The sequence below is a fragment of the Homarus americanus genome, unplaced genomic scaffold, assembly GCF_018991925.1.
Source record: "Homarus americanus isolate GMGI-L3 unplaced genomic scaffold, GMGI_Hamer_2.0 scaffold18703, whole genome shotgun sequence".
In the NCBI taxonomy this organism is placed as follows: Eukaryota; Metazoa; Arthropoda; class Malacostraca; order Decapoda; family Nephropidae; genus Homarus; species Homarus americanus.
This window is the reverse complement of record NW_024749779.1, coordinates 6,575,983-6,596,586: the sequence shown is the minus strand read 5'-3', so window position 1 is coordinate 6,596,586 and position 20,604 is coordinate 6,575,983. Positions and strand designations below refer to the sequence as shown.

Genomic DNA, 20,604 nt, shown 5'->3' with positions numbered 1-20,604 from the left:
GGAAAGGAAACATTATGATCTTCAAGAGTGGGGTGCTTACCCGTCTGGAGTACTGTTCTCGAGATATGCTAGGGACTGCCAGTTGATTGAAAATGTCCAAAGGAGGGCCACCAGGCTGTTGCCAGCAATTCGGCACCTCAGCTACCCTGAGAGATTAGAGCGCCTCCAATTGCCTATCTTATACTACAGACGGGCAAGGGAGGACCCAATTGAGGCGTATAAACATCTCAAAGGGCACTACTCAGTCGAGTGTCCATACCTGGAGGCTGGTGCTGGCGGACGCTCGTCGCACAAGGGGTCACAGCTCAAGGGTGAAGAAGCCGCAAGTCCAGAAAACTGTGAGGGGTAACTTTTTCGGAGTGAGAGTTGTGAACTCTTGGAACAATCTGCCAGAGAGTGTTGTGACGGCGCCGAGTGTGAGCTCTTTCAAGACCAGACTTGACCAACACTGGAGCAGGTTCAGATACATTCAGGAGCCAGTGCATGCCCAGTATTTGCCAAGAGTGCGTAACAGAGACGTGACCGACCGTCCATGCAGCTGACGAGCCGATGAGTGGCGAAAATGATAAAAGTAAAGTAAATATTACGCATTAATTTTACCCCCATATTAAATAGAGGGATTTTACTTCGATGTCCAATCATCTGCATCCAGTAATAGATTTACTTCTTGCACACATATAATAAACCCTGTATTGTCGATTAAATATTTGAAAAGAAAAGAATGGTTTTGTTAAGCACATATTCACTGTTTATAAGATATTTAGTTTGAAAACGCACAGTAGTGCATTCGTAAACGCGATTATTATTTATTTTTTTAGAATTTCCTAACAACATTCATGACATCCCAGTTCCGCTTATCAAGGTATTTCTTAATATGACGTCACACGTTACGACTGAGCACGTGATTTAAGGTGGCAGTTACTTGTGCAATGAATAACACATATTGATAACTTATTATTTATTCTATTGTACAATGCATTACTGTAATGTATTCATCTAAATATAAATGGCTAAAATAATAATCCATTAAATGAATTAGTTATAACAATATAAGCCATGCACAAGATTACAAGAGTAAATAGGAAAAATCCGAAGTAGATTGTGGAATACTGTGTTCATCGTCTGTTTACAAGGGTTGGTATAAGTGACGGGAACTGAGCGAGGCCAAAGGATCCTACTCTATAAAGAACCCGATTCTTTTATACACTTGCCTTAGTATGGTACGTACAACTTTTTGTATAAATTAAATTCATATATCTCCCTTTTAAAAGCAGCATATTAATTTTGATAAGGTTTTATAAAATCTGCTAACGTATTTCAAGTAAAATACCAATTCTTCTTTTTAAGGTATAGATTGTTGTTGCGTGCATGAAAGAGGTGTTGATGCTTTTTGAGGTTTCCAGCGAGAATATTTGGTGAGTTTCAGTACTTATTCATTCAACTTGTCAAGTGATTAAGGCAGGAAGGGTTATAGGGAAAAATTGCTATTTTATAGATATTAGCAAAATCTAGCTGATGGGGGAATGGCTAATACTGGACGTGTTGTAGGATACGTTCCTCAGCCCAGTTATGAAGGACAGGTAAGTGTGGTATATAAGTCAAAGACATTGTTGAATGTTTGTTTTTATTTTTTAGTGGACATACAGTCGTCATTACATGATTTAGGTAGTATAGGTCACTGAGGACAGTAATTGGATGTTCGTAGGAATGAATACCTGTTCCTGATTCAGTGTTTTACTGGCAAAGTGTTTAATTTGCTCAATATTACTTTTAAGAGGAACTAGTAAGGACAGTCAGTCATGTTGACAGTGCCTTTGACAGTATACTTGTTAACCTTGGCTGTGTGTGGGCCTATTGTGTGTTACTCCTTTTAGGGACACTAAATTTTGCAGTAATTGACTTCATAATAAATTACGAATAAAGGCAATGTAGGATAGAGGCTAATACTAAAGCTCTTGCACAACTATTGAGGGAAAAGGGTAATGTTGAAGCTCATTTGCATGACCTATATAGTAAGTATACTAAGGAGCAAGACCACTACTAAACTGGTGTATTTTTTTTTAATTTTATCAGTAAGACATCCAATACCTAACCCTTTCACCTCGTCGGCCAATTTTGGCAGTATTCCCCAATGTGGTGAATAAAACACTTGGTCCCTACATCCAAGCTTTACTTGACTCATTTCACTACATATCTGAAATAACACAAAAGCTTATGTTGTAACAATTCAAAGAGGAAACAACAATGAACATAATATAACATGGTGGTTTTATCCTAATAATGAAATAAACTAGAATGATCACTTGTTTTGGCTGTGTGGGGGAGGGAAGGGGAGGGCTGTCTAAAAAACGAGTGATTTCCAACGAAAATCAATATCAAAATCAAATAAGACATCAAAAACCATCAGAAAAATCTAGGCTTCATCACCAGAAGGATTATGGTCCGAAACTTAACCTTTACCAAATTTAATATAGAACATGTATGTTTTTTTTACCACATGGCAATTAGAAGTGCATGATCAATACGTTGTGCTTGATGTGAATTTTGCAATTTCTGTGTTCGGGTAATGGATGTGGCTCGTCCAACTGCTGTCAGACGCCATTATTATTTTCATCTCACAGTTACTGCTTGTAGAAATCCATGGTCAATTATGAAATCTTAAAGTTTTTGGAAATACTTGACAAAAATGATCCATCCTTAAAAAAATTCTCCAATGAAGACAAAAGTTATTTTGCCTCAAGAAACCGACCTAAAATTCTGGAGGAAATACATTTGACTTAATTTCACCAACCCGGTATGTTTAACGTCTTGGGAGGAGCGACTTTTGTCTGCCATATACTACAACTCCTCCCTGACTTCCGACCTACTCCACTTCCGACCTACTCCACTTCCGACCTACTCCACTTACGACCTACTCCACTTACAACCCACTCCACTTACAACCCACTCCACTTACGACCCACTCCACTTACGACCTACTCCACTTACGACCTACTCCACTTACGACCCACTCCACTTACGACCCACTCCACTTATGACCTACTCCACTTACGACCTACTCCACTTACTACCACCCGGACATATGACCGCCTCAGTCGTACCAAAATTTTGTTAAATTACGTATTTTCGAGTCCCAAAGTCAGTGATTGCGCTGTGTACTGACAAAATTTTCGTTTGTAATTCTCTTTAAAATGGCTGGCAAGCTTAAAAGTGAGAGTTTTGTGGTGCTGAGAAGAAAAAGAGACACCCATTTTTAATTTTCTATGTATTATTTAAGCATTTTCGACTTACGACCTGGATTTGGGTCCCTAACCCTGTCGTAAGTCGGGGAGGAGCTGTAGTATGTTTTCTGGGATCACGTGATGGTTTGTTTTATTATTTTTTTAAAGACCGCTATAAAGTATAATTCTTCATTCATAAAATGAAGAAAACTAACCTACTAAACCTAACCTAATTTAAATTACTATCAGTAAACCCTCCAGTTTGGTGACTTTCTGTTTGGCGAATTTGAAGTAATGTCAAAATTCAAAGTATCCGGCCCTCCATTTTGGCGACCAAACCCTCACCTATGGCGAGAGCTTAAATTTAAATGCAATCACAACTAATAATTGTAGAATAATAAGTGTAAGATAAATCTCGCTTAATATTACTGGTGAGTGTTTAATGTTAATATGACTTAGTTTTAAGTAAATCTGTCTTGGTGATAATAGTCCTTGAATTTAAATACTGTACAGTACTATTTGGGGACCAGTTCATATTTTTCAAGCTGATTATTTGCTAGGAAAATTTAGAAGTCAGATTTGCAGATTATTTGCAATGATTTAGTACAGTACAGTATTGAACTTTTGCAGTTTTTGTGTCCATAGTATAATTGGTCTTACATGCATTAGTAAGTTGTACTGTATTCATAAAAGTAGCAAACTACTCATAACATTTTGATGTTCAGGGAAATTTTGCATTAAGCCACTAAGTATATGTGTGTTATTTTATTATTTCACAGATTGAACCAACAAAATTGCTGCGATTGCGTGTTATAGGTGGTAGTGGTCTAGCAAAAAAAGATATATTTGGTGCAAGGTGAGTTAAAGTGGAGTTTTCATTTACTGCACTATACTGTATACACATTTGAAAACTTGTAACATGATAATTAGGTAATTGATTTTTTTGGATTCAGAAGGGGTCTTGCAACATACACCATTTCAGGTTTTTAAATTTATTTCCATACCAGATTAAATGAGTTTGTCATAAATTACAATTGAAAATGTCAAGCGTTATCTGCTATTGACTCTGTGGTCAGTTGGTACGTTTTAGAACTTGCTAGACAGACTCAGCGTGGCTGACAATGTTTACTGCACGAGGATGAAGCCAAGCATCACACTGACGTTATGTACTGTATATGTTAAACTGGAAAACACAATAATATTTCCTGTAAGCACACTTTACAGTAAAAACTATTACAGGTATGGTATAGACCAGTGATTCCCTACCTTTTTTGGCTGCGACCCTAAATTTCCCAACAATACGGTATCGTGACCCTCAGGCATATAATATATTCTACAGCTTGAATGTTACGCAAAAATTTGTGTGACTGTGATAAATACTATATTTTAAATTGTCTGAAGGCCCCTCGCGACCCTACTGAGGACACCCCATGACCCTGATTTGGGTCGTGACCTGAGGTTGGGAACCACTGGTATAGACCCTTAAATTCAGAACTCTTGGGACCAAGACCAAACCAGTTTTCAGGATTTTCCAGTTAAGTGGGTCTTGGGTCATCCATTTCATCCTAGGTCTATCAGGAGACTACCTCATATTTTGCTTCCACACATTGCATCACTCACACAAACTCATTTGAATGTATGTTATACTTTTTAACCTTTTAGAGGGCAGGGATTTCTCTCAGGTGAGCAAAATTGTCTAGTTTTAGCCAGAGTGAAATACCTAAGAGTATTGGTGCCTTCTAAAGGGTTAAATAACAAAATAAAAGAAGTCATTGCATACATAATTTAAATGAAAAATTACATTTGCCAGAAGTGAGTTAATAAATAATTAGTCTCATATAGCTACCTTTATAATCTTTATTTTTATTTATTTATATTAGTAAAAATAATACTGTAGTACTGTGTACAGGGAGTCCCTGAGTTACGAATGCCCGCTGATACGAACGGGGTTAAACTTGAAATTTATTGTATCTGATGACTTATTTTTTACTTTCATTTACTGTATTTTGTCATTCTATTAATCCTTTTGTCTTAAATTAAGTGATTTTACATAGCATGTTTTCCAACTTACGTATAAATCCGACTTAAGAAGGTCCTCAGTAACAGAACCCCCTGTAAATTTTTTCACATAACTTTTGAAATTGATACAGAATTGGTCAAATTAAACCAAAGAGTCATGGTGCCATAACTTAAGCCAGGTGCTGTCTATTGTCACACAATCTTATGTTCATCCACACTTCTACAGAAAAAGACTTCCATCAGAATCTCTTTTCTTTTAAAAATAGAGTGGTCCAGCTCAGAGGTAAAGTAATAACTACAAAAAGGAGATAGGCAAGCTGGTGTCATCAAACAGGTATCTTAGATATAAGTTAGCTGAATACTGTACTGTATACCAGACTATAAAAATGGATTACAGTGGTCCTCGGTTAATGAACACAATTTGTTCCAGAAGGTCGTTCGTTAACCGAAACCGTCGTTTCAATGGGATTTGGGGTAATTGGTTCCAGCTCACCGAAAATTACATACAAAGTAAAAAAAAATGCAGTAAAGTACACTTACTTTGAGGTGTGCATGTAAAAGGCTCCTGGTTGATGATGATGATGATGGGAATTAGAAGTCGGGGTGGAGGAGAAGGGAGAAGAGAAGGAAGTGGGGGTGGAAGAGAAGTCACCCCATGCTTGATGCCGTCATTTCACCCATAAAATTTTAAGCTCACTAAGTGTAATTCAAGATTATTTTCTTGAAATCAACACTGCACTGCACTATATATTGTCAATATGTTGAATAAATTTCAGAATGACCAATAATTGTACTGTACTGTAAAAACGTAAAAATGTTCAAGAGACCCACAAGCAAGATATTTCCTCCACTGAACAGAGATACAAACTGAGGCCTTGGTGGGTGAGTGAAGTGGCTGTTGGGCGCACCAAAAACTAGTTCCCTGTACTGCATTTATGTTAAATAAGTGTTAAAATGACTAAAAAATTTAATATAAAACTTGGACAATTATTGAATAGTACATCCTTGATATTTACTCCAATTTTAACGAATGTAAGCCCTAGAACCGATTTCTGTATTGGCGGACTAATCTTCCAGCTGGTGAGCAAGCCAATGCATGTCGAAACATTTTCGTAAGAATTTCATTTACCGAATTTTTGTTCGTTAACCGAAATGAAGATTCTTATGGAAGGTAATTCGTTAACCGAAATTTCGTTAACCGAGGGACCACTGTATAGCATCAATCCCTCATATGCTGTAATTTTCTTTTGAGCTCTGCATTTATCGCTGCTGTATGTTTATATGTCAGAATGTGATTTTGCCAGAATTTTTTTTGGTGATACTGTATAGACTGCTGCAGATTGTGCTAACTGCCAACGAATTATTGTGAATTAGTTGGTTCTTGTACAAGCAGTCTAGGGTGTTGAAATTAATGAGAGAGCAGTGCAGTGTCATCTAATGGAACGTTTACATGATCCTTGGTAATATCTTTTATCAAAAACATTAGATTTAGAGCAATAATCTAGGTTTATATTGAGATGGCTGGCTATCTATTGCATTTGTAATGTTAAATTGAATTATTCCAGTTTTCCCATTCAGAGTTGAAATGTTTGGTGTATGATTGATCTTGTTCTTAATTCATTGTCAACTTCTTTCAGTGATCCCTATGTCAAAATTGAGTTAGTGAATGTGACAACAAATGGAACTGATGATGTTGTTGACTGTGTCCTCACCAAAACAAAGAAAAAGGTAAAACTTTCTGCTTTCATTTGAAATGTGATCTTATTCAGTGGTTTTGCTGTGAAGTAAAATTAATCTAGTTAAATTTATAAGTTGTTTATAGCTGTGTTATCTTTTTCCCTGTAATACAAAGTTATTTTGTTCTGAATGTGAAAGTAAAAATGATCTATAGAAGGATTTGTTTGAATATCCTGAATACAGTATGTTGTTGTGTTGAGACAGTACAGATGATTTCCTTATACAGGTAATTCAATTTCTCTAATATCTGATCTTGTTTTATTTTCCAGACTTTAAATCCACGATGGGATGAAGAATTTGTATTTAGAGTAAGTGTAACAGTATGAGTATCATATGTTATAGAGTTCAGTAATTATACTGTACAGTATTATGATGTACAAATGATGTGTGAAACTTAAGAGATTTTTGAAGGACATTTTCAATTTGGTTGTAAAAGGTTACAAAAATGAGTTTCACTAATGGTACAATTGATTTTAAATTATATTATGTTTATTGAGCTGTTTTCACAGCCTTTCATTTTTCTTTTTCCTATACAAATCTGGTTTCAACATCAGAAATGAAATATGAAAAGGTATTAAGAACAAGTAATGTATTTAGATATTTTTTTCAAAACTTTTAAACACTAATATCATTTACTATTAGGAGAAACTCATGTGATTATTTTGTGTATGTAGGTGAAGCCAGCAGAACACAAGCTTGTGTTAGAGGTGTTTGATGAAAACCGTTTGACTCGTGATGACTTCTTGGGTTTGGTAGAATTACCCTTAATAAACCTGCCACGTGAGTCAGAGGGCAGACAGATTCCTCATCGGCACTACAGACTTCAGCCCAGAAGGTATTTTCTTTATTTAATATCTTAATTTAAATTGAATTGAAATAATTTGTATTTTCCTGCCTAATTTTAATATACTATAGTAGTAGACCCTTGATATAACACGATTCAATACCATGGCTTTGATGAAGTGCATTGTAGTAGGTAGTCAGCAGGTACTACCGCCTGGAAGCATAACGTGTTGTCTAATGGGAGACCCTGCTGCCATATGGTACGTACCAGAAAAATTGAGACCAAGTCCCAGATTGCTGATCTGCGGGGTCTCAGGTGTTTATCTTACTTTGACAACACAACATACATGCAGTGATATCCCTGTTAGCTGGAACATTTGGTGCAGCGCACTTCCGGGGATGAGAGATTTCTGGCTAACCAGATGACTTTCTCAACCCCAGAAAAATTCCTGTTTCTCTGGATCTTTTCCGGTTACCGGAAAAACTTTCCGAGTGTCTAGACTACCAGTAGACATCTTGCTCAGACGCACAGTAGCCCACTTCCTCAGAACGTTTCTGGGTGTTGGGGATGTAATAGAGCACGGACTTGAGGGTAGACTCACATTTTTATTAAATTTGTTCCTATTACTGTATTTGTGAGAGTATTTTTCCATTATTATTTATTTGTACGTATGTGTAGTGTGTGTGTCTACACACACACACTACACATATTTTGCAATACAGGTAAAGGAAATTAGTGTCTCTAGAACGAATGGCTCCCTGTCCCAGCCGCGAAAATGCCGGCAACTTTAGAACTACCCACCGACATTCTTGGGTACATCCAGGGTGTCATCCACGAATAACTGAGAAACGTGAAGTAAAAATCCGCGAACTTGGGAGGCATAGTGTACTGTAGTATACATTATTTTCTTTACATTATTTAAAATATATTATATTTGTACAGCGCTGTTTGCGTAAATTAATACAGCTCTGTGTGAAATGCGTTTTTTGAAATATATTTATATATCCAAACTTTTAGAACAACCGTTATGGATAATTTCGGTAAAAAAAGTGGTGTTTTCGCTTATTTAGTACTGATTTATTGACTCCAATATCAATATTTATTATTTTTTTTTATATAAAAAAGAATGGAGGCCCCATCATTATATTGAGTCAAAAATTTTTCTTTAAGAATCTTTTATTAGAAAAGTCGTGTAGAGAACTTATTCATGATCGTTATGGTATCAAATTCATTTCTCTTAACACAAATAGAACAAATGCTGTGAATAAAGGTTTATACACTTTTTTGCTCGCCATAAATATTTTCTTTTGGGGCTTGGTGCCCCCAAAATACCTTCATGTGTAGGCCTGTATTTTATTCATTTTTATATTTGTATTTATTTAACCAAACATTTAGATAAACAATTCAGGATTATTTTTGTAAAAAATGGTGTTTCTAACTTAATGAGAACTGATTTTATAGACTCCGGGATAAACATTCCTTACATTTTTTCATAAAAGATTTGAGTCCACATCTTTCATGTCAAATATTTTGTTTAAGAATATTTTATTGGAACAGTCTTGTAGACAATTTATTCAGGATCATTACACTACCAATTTTATTTCTCAAACATAATAAGAGAAGATGTTGTGAATAAATTTGCTTGCAACCTTGCGCCTCAAAAATCCCTTAGCTTTCGTCTTTATTCAAGACATGTTCTGGTCATAAGACACACTGATCCCCCGCCCTACCTCCACCTGACATTATATCAGGTCAGGTCTGTAACATAAGACCCACGAATCCCCTACCGTGCCTCCATCATAACATTTCTTATGTTTTTTCATAAAAGAATTGAGTCCCCATCATTATTACCTCATTTTTGTGACTGTGAAGTGAGCAGTGTAACTTTGAAACTGTCTGGCAATCATTTTGTTCACCATATTGAAAGTCAGGGTGAAGGCTACATCTCCAGTCCCCATTCTTCAGACTCCCCAAAGTCTGTGTGGGACTCAGGTTGATGTCTCCACTCCACCCTTACCCTCGAAGCGGACATATGATGATGACCAGACGTGTTTTTAGTGATGTGGTCAGTGTTGTTCAATTGTTTTGTACTGATAGCAGTGCAGTGATATCCCCGTTAACCAAACAATTGGTGCAGAACTCTTCCGGGAATGAGAGATTTACAGGTGATGAGACGACTCTCTCAAACACAGAAAATCCCACATCCCCGAAATTTTTCCAGGCATTGGGAAAAGTTTCTGAGAGTCTAAACAATGCATCTTGCACAGACCGACACTAGCCCACATCACCAGAATGTTTCTGGGTGCAGCACCTTACGTTACGCCATATAAGATGCACGGCCATATAAGACTCATTCCCACTTAAGCAGGGAGTATTTAGGAAAAACCTTGTGTGCGTATTTTCCTTCAGTAGCCACAGTTTTCTTGTATACAGTACCAATACCAATAAATATGTTACAACAGAAAATACTGTAGTACCAGACCAGTAAATAAAAGCCAAATGAAATTGTAATACAGTTGCCATATGCATACACTCCCTGCTTCATGAGAGAGAGAGAGAGATATGCTGTAATTGAATGTATTTGAATACCTATTACGAATACTTCATCCCTGTTCTTAGCAAGACGAAGTCTGTCTAGAGCTGTTCTAACATGTGATGTATCAGGTCACCAGTCATTCTCCATTGAACATAAAATTGGATTTCTTACAGTATTTTAATCCTTCGTCTTTTCCAGGGACAATATTGTATACAGTATTGAGATTGCCTTCTCATATCATGCTTTCCTTCTACCTTTACCATAACCAGACAATTGAACTGGGGTGCTTAAAATGTTATTGACCTCTTTCCAGTGTATACAGTAAATGGGATTATTTTTACAGTACGCGGTCACGAGTGAAAGGTCATCTTCAGTTATATGTTGCCTATGTAGTGGATGATGGAGCTAGCAGCAGTGGAGCATCCGGAGAACAGACTCCAGAGGAGGCTGGCTGGGAAGTGGTGAGCATCGACAACGGTAGTGGCCATGAAGAGTCCCCCGCACAGGTGAGAATTCCTTGCCTCTCTTAATAATAAATAGGCAAAGTAAAGTTAGAATTTATTGAAGTTGACACTAGAATTTATTTAAATTTTTTTCCTTTTTAATATTCTTTATGAAGGAATTAATATGTTTAAGACTGAAAAGCCAGTTACTGTATAGGTTGACAACCCTTTATCCGAAATTCCGAAAACCGAAAAGCTCTGAAAACCGATTTTTTTTTTTTTTTTTTTTTTTTTAAAACAGGGATTAGCCCACCCAGGCATAGATCACTGACCCACATCGGGGCCTGGGTGGCAAAAATGTAATAATAATAATAATTATAATAATAATAATTATTCATAGTAAATAAAAATTTTAATAAAAATACACCAAAATAAAATAATGATAACAATAATAATAATAATAATAAAATATAATAAAATTAATAATAATAATAATAATAATAATAATAATAATAATAATAACAATAATACTGTAATAATAAAATAATAATAATAAAGAAATACAAGAATGAAAAAAAGATCAAAAGTGAGAAACACGACCTAGACCTATGAATTATTATTTATTTTATTATAGTTTCCCCCGATGTGGGTCAGTGATCTATGCCGGGTGGGCTAATACACATTAAAAAAAAAAAAAACCTAACCATTCTGAAAACCGAAAAATTCTGAAATCCGAAATGCCTCTGGCCCCAGGGATTTCGGATAAGGGATTGTCAACCTGTATTTATAATTGTTGATAGTGTGTAAAGGTGTTAAAACTGCAATATATTTATTTATTTATTTTTTGTTTTATTTTATTTATTTTTTAAGGGTAGCGATAAGTAACAAAAGAAATACTGTAGTTTTTAACTTCTGTATTTAAATTATTGTAGCTAATGAACTGTCTTGTAATTTGAAGAAGGTATTCATTTGCTAAAAGTACACAAACACTTAAACCATCCTGTAATGTTGTCTTCCTTGGGTTTCATCAGTGAGTAGTAGTATAACATTCTCTTTGGGGAGAGAGAGGTTGGCATATACATATCAACACTGTCAGTGCAAGAACTTGGATGTGCATTATGGCAGACCATATACCTGTAGTGTACATTTCTGGTTGCGCCTGATAAATTATCTAAGTTATGAATGTCATGATGTCATTATTAAACTGAAAATAAAATTGGGGTTATCTTTTGTGAATGGTATATCTTACTGCTGTTTTGAGATCTCCAATATGATTTTTTTCACCAATCTTTGGAGGCTGTATAGATGAGTATGGGGTCATTGATGATGGGGAAAGGTCTCTGATGCACTTCTTAGGACTTGTGTGATATGGATGCTTAATTCTGTGGGTATTATGGGTATATAACTCCCCAGAAAACACAAACAGCAAAATTATCGTGTGAAGAAAGGGCATTAAATTTCATCAAGCAGGAGTGAGGTTGTAAAATTTGAAATATTTGGGAAATGGTATAGATAAACCATTCAACAAAAGTTAGCCTGAACAGATCAGTTCAAATTAAGCTGATTTTAGATTGGGTTGAGGATAAAAGAGATTAGGTTGAATAAAACAATTGATGACTCCTTAGATGGGGAAAATGGAAAGATCAGTTGGGATGAAGGAGAATATATAATCTAATATTTGGGATCTTTGTTTGTGTAGATTAAAGAAAACAGGAGCAGTGGACATTGAATTGCTGTTTGTGTATATGGCTCAGTCATTATAAAACTGTGTAACGAGGGCAGATGGGAATGGTTGTTGGTGAGGGCACTTTGTTGTTACTTAGCTGCAGTGTTTCTGGAAGCTGTCCACAGTTGATTTTTTATTTTATTTATATGTTGTTTTATATGAATAACTTGTGGGAGTGGTATTAATCTTATGAATTAGAGAGAGGAGAAGTTGGCCATGTTCTCAGGGAACTTATGAATCCATGGCAAGGATATCTAATTCCACTCATGAGATGTTGTTACTTTTTACTCCAAGATTACAGTATTTGCCTGCATTGGTTCCAGACCTGATTGTTCTTTGTGAAGATTCCTTTTTTCTCTGATAAAGTTATAATCATCATCAAAGAAGGATTTTTTTGGTTATTATAGCATTTGATAATCATAAAAAGTCTGATGGATATTATTGGAAAAGTGTTGAGAAGTACTGTAGCTGTTCTCAGAAATTCAGCCCAGTCCAATTAACTCTTTCACCACATTGGCCAATTTCGGCGGTATTCCCCAATAAGCGCCAAAAGTCACTAAAAATTTAAATGCTTACATTAACGTTTTAACTATTTTTTTTTTTTTTGGAAATCACATGAGGAATCCATATTTAACAAATAAAAAGTCATAAAGTAATAATTTACGAATAATTAAGATTTTTCTGTGTTCATAATAATGGGCAATATCATAAGTAGATATGTCAGATAGTGTAAACTGCAACGATAAATAGTTTATCTTCCATTGAAGTCACATAATTTTATTTTACTGATCATTATTCATATACATATATATATATATTGAAACTATATCTTTGGGGCAAATGCAAAAATCACTTGTGCACAGACGAGATTGTTAGTGGGTAAATGAAATAAAAGATCGTAATAGACTTGTTATTCTATTGCACTTGTTATTTATTGGACGAGAACACAATGTAAATTAAGATTTCAAAGATGAAGTTTATTGTAAGACAAGGAAGTAAACCACCTTTGGGAATATATATATCGCTAAAGAATAAATTCATATATATATCCATAAAAACTTGATTTTCCTTTCACATTTTACACGCCTTACTCACTCACTTATTCCAGACATTTCTGAAAGGCAAAGAAAAACACGAAGTATCGGAAAACCCGTCTCAATATGCCATGTTTGGCTCTCTGGTTATGTGTCGCTCTATTTCCTCTCATATTATGTTTCCTTTCTCCTCTGTTCATTTTGTACTACCGCTTTCTAATAAATATTTCATATAGCACACTCGTAAACTTTTAAAATACCCATCCCTAAAAAAATGAATAAATAAGGTCACATAATTTTCCATCATGGCATATGCAAGAAATATTTTCACTTCCCAATTTACCTTGTTCATTTCCCTTCTAATTTAATGATTATCACACTCCAAGTGCTAGTATTGAATCTATAGAATAAATACTAACATTATATATACATATACAGTGTATATATAAAAAGTTAGTCATAAAAATGGAGAAACTGGGTGAAACACAGAGCAGCAATGTTGACTCCTAGTGTTTTGATGGCGGGAGCTGCCCCAGTTGCCGCTAGGTGGCATCATCTACTGGGCCGGCGCATAATTCAAACCCTGAAGGACTGTAGTCGAGTTATGCGTTAACAGAATTTTTTTTTTTACGAATGTGGACTAAAGTCGATTTACGCGTTGAAGGACAAAAATAAAAAGGTGAAGAAAGTAGAGCTATGCGGTGAAAGGGTTAATGGATCCATCACAGCAGTTTCACTACAGAAAATAGCAGTTGCAGACTTGTTTCTCTCTTTATTTTAGAATAAGTGTTACCCCTAGCTGGATATATATTCCGGCAAGCACCTCCTAGAAACTTGATAATAGTCAAAGGAATTTGCAGATGGCTGTTCAGGCATATTTCACTTGTAGGAATAACATCAGATAAAACATGGTTTGCTTATAGGTTTAGTTGAATATGTAGTTTTCAAATTTTTTTTTAGACGGTCCAAGTTAGGAGAATGTGTGTGTGGGGTGTAAATTTTTGACTAAGCTAAGATATACAGTAATAATTTTATGAGAAGTATATCATGTTTTGGAATTGGCAATTAGATAGGAATATATAGTTTGGTGTACAGTATAATATGCTTCTGCATTTATTCAAGATATGTCTTCTACTGCCATGCACACCATGTCTCATTAAAACTCCAAGCATCTTATTTTTGTGCATTCCCTGCTGATGCCAAAACCTAAGTTTCATACTTTGAGCTTAGGATCTGTAAATTTTAGATACCTGTTATGTCAGGAGACTTGTGGCTCCATGGCTTGCATGATCTGTTCTTTAATACTGTTTATGTCGAGAACTGCCATTAGTCATTCTTATGCCCCTTCACTTGTCTGAAGAACAGTATCAGTTTAATTATTGAATTGTCAATCTGATGAATATCTCTTTCTGGCACCCAGTATCTTTATCTTAATGATTACTAAGATTATGGACTAGTTTGTAGTTGGTTCCCCATTTTATGCTTACGTCATTTTACAGTTCACTGCCTTTCGGAAAAAGTGCAGCGTACAGGTTGGTCCACTTTGGTTATCTGAAGGCTAGTGTACTCCAGTAGTAGATATAAAAAATTCAAGATTTATTTTGTTGTCTTGGTTTGCTAATCCAGAAGTAGTGATGCATTATGATAAATATTTTTGGTAGTGATGTACTTGGTCAGCTCATATACTGTTCCATATGGAATTTATGGAAGTGTCTTTTCCATCTTTGTGCAGTATTCCATTTTTGAGTAAGGTTTAATGGATACCAAGATACACATCTCCCTCCAGGCTTGATGGTCAGTGGATGCCATGATTCATGTTTTTACCTTTTAAATATATAAAGAACCAGTCATCATTAATGTTTCTGTACAAGTACTGTAGTTCACATTACCAAAATATTTTTCACCATTTCTCATGCACCCATAAAACATGAACAGTTTGAGAGTAAGTTAATTAAGAATGAGCTAAGTTGTTTTCATCATAGTACTGTGTCACCCCTGGAGTGGACTGGCTATTTTTGTAAAAGGGTTTTTATTAGTCTTAGGCTTTTTAGGCTGTGATAGTTCTAAGATATTTTTGTTTTGCAATTATTGAGCATTTGAGAATTTTAAATTTATGAATTACATGTAAAGTCTTATCCTTTTGCTTAATGGGTATGGAGGCATGTGCTAGCTTCTTCACTGACCTGTTTATGTTATGTTTTTGGCCTCCCATCTTGGATGTATGAGCATGATAGTTGAAGTGTGTTTTGTGCTGTTGCTGAGGTTCAGTTGTTACAGCAGAATTATTTATAGAAATAGTAGCTAAAATGACATGCCCTTCTTCAAAGTTATATTCAAATTAAAACTTTCTGATTGTATTTAGATAATATACAGCTATACACCCCTCCTCAAAATTAGATTAAGAATAATTTTTTATTTAGATGGTGTAATGTTACTTGCTCCATTTCAAAGTTAGATAAACTTATTAAATATTCTAATTGCCTTTTGTTACTTCAGTATTCCATGTGCCACTCTAAAACTAAATAAAATTTTGAAATATCTTTTTTATTCTATATGCCTTCTTCCACGTAACAGCACTTGTAAGTTATAATAAATCCTAACCGCACAACTTCATCCAAGCTTATTTCTTCGGATTCTTCGATTGAAATTCATCTCACATACACATTCTTCTGCCCAGCCCATTGCCTGTCATTATCATCATCATTTTATTGCCATTTTACATATTAAACTACTGGCCATTGCATTATGTGTGAGGTGGCCGACGGGAAGTGATCTTTGCTGAAGTGTCTCACACCCTTCCATGCCAGCCAGCTGGGGCTGAGGCAGGCATTGTAAGTCGGGCAGCGATGGGAGACGCGAGGACATGTCAGCAAGCAATCAAAATCTTCACCAGTTGCCCGAGTAAATTTGGTGAACAAAGATTTATGAGTTTTACCCCCTGACATTGCCCCCATTTATTGCCACAATGCCAGTTGTTTCTTTGCTTTTTTACCACAAAGGCCAAGAGGAAAGATTTAACAAAAGAGCAGCTAGCGTCAATTATTACTCTGCATAAGGGCAAGAAGCCTGTAAAGGAAATACCAAGAATTGTTGGTGTGAGTGAACGATCATTTCAGATTTGGATTAAACGATTTCTAGATGACGGCTGGTTGGCAATACCAGTGCACAGCGGACGGCCAGGGAAGGCTCGAAAAACTTCCCAACTCACGTTAACTGTTCTTGAGAGGCAACTTGATGCTAATCCAAGTCTGTCATTGTTGGAATTGAAAGAAAAATCCCTGTACTTCTAGGTGATGTTTCTGTAAGGATCGTTCACCGCCGCATCCATGACGACCTGCAGTTTCGCAGCCACCGCGCACGCAAGAAGCCACTCCTCACCCTTGTCCAGAGGCAACGTAGGGTCGCTTTTGCCAAGGCTAACGCTCAGTGGGATAGGACCAAGTGGCAGCACGTGCTGTGGAGTGACGAGGCAACGTTTTCCTTTACTGGAAGTCGTACTTTTAATGTGTACAGGCGCTCCGGGAGTGATTCGCTTGACCCCAAGTTCACTTTTAGCACAGTTAAGCATCCCTAGTCACTAATGGTGTGGGGGGTTGCTTCTCGTACTTTGGAACTGGTGATCTTGTTGTGCTACCTAGGAATGTGATGATGAACCAATTTAACTACTTGGAGCTGCTTTGTGATTATTTGCCTGGGTCTTTTGAAAAATGCTGCGCTGGTGTGTTTATGCAGGATGGTACCCCATGTCACACAGCAAAATCTGTAATACAATGGCTTATTGACTGTCAGGTAGACTTCATAAGTGATTGGCCAAGCAATTTGCCTGACCTTAACCCGATAGAAAATAAGTGGAGCATTGTCAAGCTTCATCTACAAGGCAAGGACACAAATACCGTTCTCAAGCCATTCTGAGGAGTGGAATAGTTTAGACCCACAAATACTCCACAACTTGGTAGAGTCAGTTCCTTTACACCTGCAGGAGTGTATCAAGAGAAAAGGGAGGCCTCTAGACTACTGGAAGTTTGTTAACTTGTCAGACTAATTTTTTATAAATATTTCATCTTGTTGTTTATGTCTGTCATGACCCCGCGCATAATGCAATGGCGAGGAGTGTAGCATGGGTTAGCTGTGATTACCCAATAGCAGTTTTCCATGCTGCATGATCTCTTGCAGCCTCTCTCGTCAGGTTTTTATATCATGAGATTATTTATCAACCTTTCTACCTGTCATTCTTGGTCCAACCCGGGCTTTCCTCCTCTCTACATTCAAACTCATGCTTCTCTTGACACAGTTGGTCTTGAATGCTCTCTCCACTTGCCCAGACCATCTCAGCCTACCTCAACACAAAACCTTGCCAATACAATCAAGAGTCCATTTGACATACTGTACAGTACAATGATATCCCTGTTAGACAGAATAATTGGTGCAGAGCTCTTCCAGGAATGACTGAGTTTCCAGGTATTGAGACAAATTTCTCATCCCCAAAATTTTTCTTGTTACTGAGGAAAGTTTTCTGAGAGTTTAAACTAAGCATCTTGCACAAACACTCTCCCATTATAATTGGGCTGCAGTCATGAGTGAAAATATTTAATTCTAGCAAAAAAAATGCATAAACTTTTAATCACTGAACAGTATCTGTTCTAATTGTGTTTGAGAGATGAATTTGGTACCATAATGATCCAGAATAAATTACTAACAAGTTTGTTTTAATTAAAGATCCTTCAACAAAATATTTGGACACACAGTGATCATGGGGACTCACTCTATTATGAAAAAAAAAATGTTTATGCTGAAATCTATAAAATCCGTTCTAATTAAGTATGAAATGCCGTTTTTTCTCCAAATAATCCTATATACTGTAGTTCATCTAAAGGTTTGTTAGAAAAAAAATATATAATTTTTTTTTTTATAGAATACAGGTCATCAAATGGAGGTATTTTTGGGGTACTGGGGAAAGTTTCAGAGAGTCTGAACTAAGCATCTCGCACTGTGACTGTGTCACAGTCACCCCTGATGCTCACCTTAGCAACAGGGATCCGCTATGGATCCTCTGACCTCTCCACACATAGCTTCACTGTGGAAACCTTTACATATTTTTTTCTTCTCCGGGTAATAGCCCACCTGGGCACAGGTCATCGACCCACAACTTTATACCTAATGATAATTTTTGTTTTCTTTTTGCAAATTCTGTGTTTAGGATTATGTGTGCATTTAACTGAGTATAAAAAAAAAAGGAAAGAAAATTACCTCAACATAACATACAGCTCACAGGTGTGATATGGTTGGAAATATTCTCGCTCAACTTGGGAATTACTTGGCGCTCATTTTAAATAATTTGTTCCCCATTATAACCAGTTTTTGGAGCATTCTGGATTCCAGGACACTGGATAAGTGCTGCCACACTCATTTCATTAGTAAGGTGGACTATGGCCAGTACAGGGTAAAGCTGATAGGTAGTATTTTTCCATGTTTGCCAGATCTTGGGATTGAACCCATTACATTGAATCAGGAATTCTGCCTCTGTGCTATTATACAGTATGTATTTTTCAAATGTGAAATATGAAAGTTTCTTTGAATTATTTAATTTTAGACATGCAGATGGCATTTATCAAGCCCAACTTCTCTATTTTTTATATATTTAAATAGAATTTCTCAAATTTTCACACCTTTTCAATCTCCAGAAACTGGAAATTATTGTAAGTTAATTGTGTTACTAAAACTCCTTCTGATATAGAGCTGTACTTTACTGTATATGTTACTGTAAAAGATAAAGGTTGTCATTTTTGCAGTTAAGATGGGATAACCATCATATTGAAGTTTGATTTATCCTCACAGCCAGTTTTGGTTCCCAACGATGGCCAGAGTCCACTGCCAGATGGATGGGAAGAGCGACAAGATGCGAATGGCCGAACCTACTATGTTAATCACAATGCTCGAACTACACAGTGGGACAGACCAACCAGGTAAAATTTTATCCCAAGATTATTATTATGTGGTAATCAAAAACTCCCTGATGCTTTAGATTGTAGTAAGTATTAGGCAGCTACCAAACAGGGAGGTACTACCTTCTGGGAAGGTATGGTAGACCCTGCTGCCATATGGCATCAAAAAAATTGTGACCAAGTCCCAGGTTGCTCATCTGACTTTCTGCCTCATTTACACACAATTGCAGGGTCTCAATTGTCTCTCTTACTATTGACAACACAACATATATAACTGTACTCACTCTTGATCTGTTCTATTCTTTCTATTCTTTTATTCTCCTATGATGTCAGTTGACAATAATATTAAAGAGGGGCCTTCTCGGATGGGTTCCACTGGTCGGGAAGGTTGTGAACCCCAGGGACGACCTGATCATCATCAAATTACCGAGGCCTCAACTGACGTCACCACGGTTGCTGGAAGATCTTTTTTTTTTTTCACACTTCATTTTTCCAATATTCGTGGCCTGAGATCCAATTTTCCTTCTGTGGAGCACCATCTATTTACCTCTTCCCCTGACCTCTTACTAGTATCTGAACTTCAACTGACCAAAGCAGCTTCACCCAAACCTTTTTAAGTCTCCAACTACAACCTTTATACCTCTTTCTGTTCTAAGGGAGGTGTATGGGCCTACTGCAACACACGTACACCTCTAGCTCGACTCACGGATCTTGAATCTTCCCTTTATGATGTTATCTGGCTCAAAATATCTCTACCAACTATGACTATTTCTTTTGTTTCCTATATTGTTCTCCCAACTCTACCAACTATTTCGAACTCTTTGACTATCTCATTTCTTGCCATGAGTTGTTGCAATCCACACACCCTAACACCAAGATCCTCTACCGAGGGGATTTCAATGTACATCACAGAGAGTGACTTGGCTCTGCAAGGGATGACCCAGGTGGAGCTGAGGCACTCTTTTTCCTGACTTAATGATTTAGAACAAATAATTAAACACCTTACACGCATTCCTGATTGACACGATCAACTTACTTACATTTTTTATCTTTGATTTACCTCTAACCCCTCACACTATTCATACTCAATTTCTGTCCCCTTAGGATCTTCTGACCACAATCTTATTTCTATTAAATCAAACTGGGCACGACCACCTCCCCC

The 20,604-nt window shown here is 36.5% G+C and overlaps 1 protein-coding gene across 3 annotated transcripts in view; it reads left to right on the top strand.

Moving 5' to 3' along the window:
* Nucleotides 1-1,441: 1,441 nt before the first annotated feature.
* LOC121853749 (E3 ubiquitin-protein ligase Nedd-4-like) overlaps nucleotides 1,442-20,604 on the top strand; it is a 68,295-nt gene continuing 49,132 nt past the window's right edge. For 2 of the 3 annotated variants that reach the window (XM_042348095.1, XM_042348093.1), the window contains exons 1-7: nucleotides 1,442-1,580; nucleotides 4,001-4,077; nucleotides 6,878-6,968; nucleotides 7,247-7,285; nucleotides 7,652-7,812; nucleotides 10,641-10,803; nucleotides 19,318-19,463. In XM_042348095.1, coding sequence (XP_042204029.1) covers nucleotides 1,524-1,580; nucleotides 4,001-4,077; nucleotides 6,878-6,968; nucleotides 7,247-7,285; nucleotides 7,652-7,812; nucleotides 10,641-10,803; nucleotides 19,318-19,463 — 734 coding nt within the window. In that variant the 5' untranslated portion in view covers nucleotides 1,442-1,523. The remainder of the gene's footprint in view (nucleotides 1,581-4,000; nucleotides 4,078-6,877; nucleotides 6,969-7,246; nucleotides 7,286-7,651; nucleotides 7,813-10,640; nucleotides 10,804-19,317; nucleotides 19,464-20,604) is intronic. The other variant, XM_042348094.1, reaches the window with a different exon arrangement.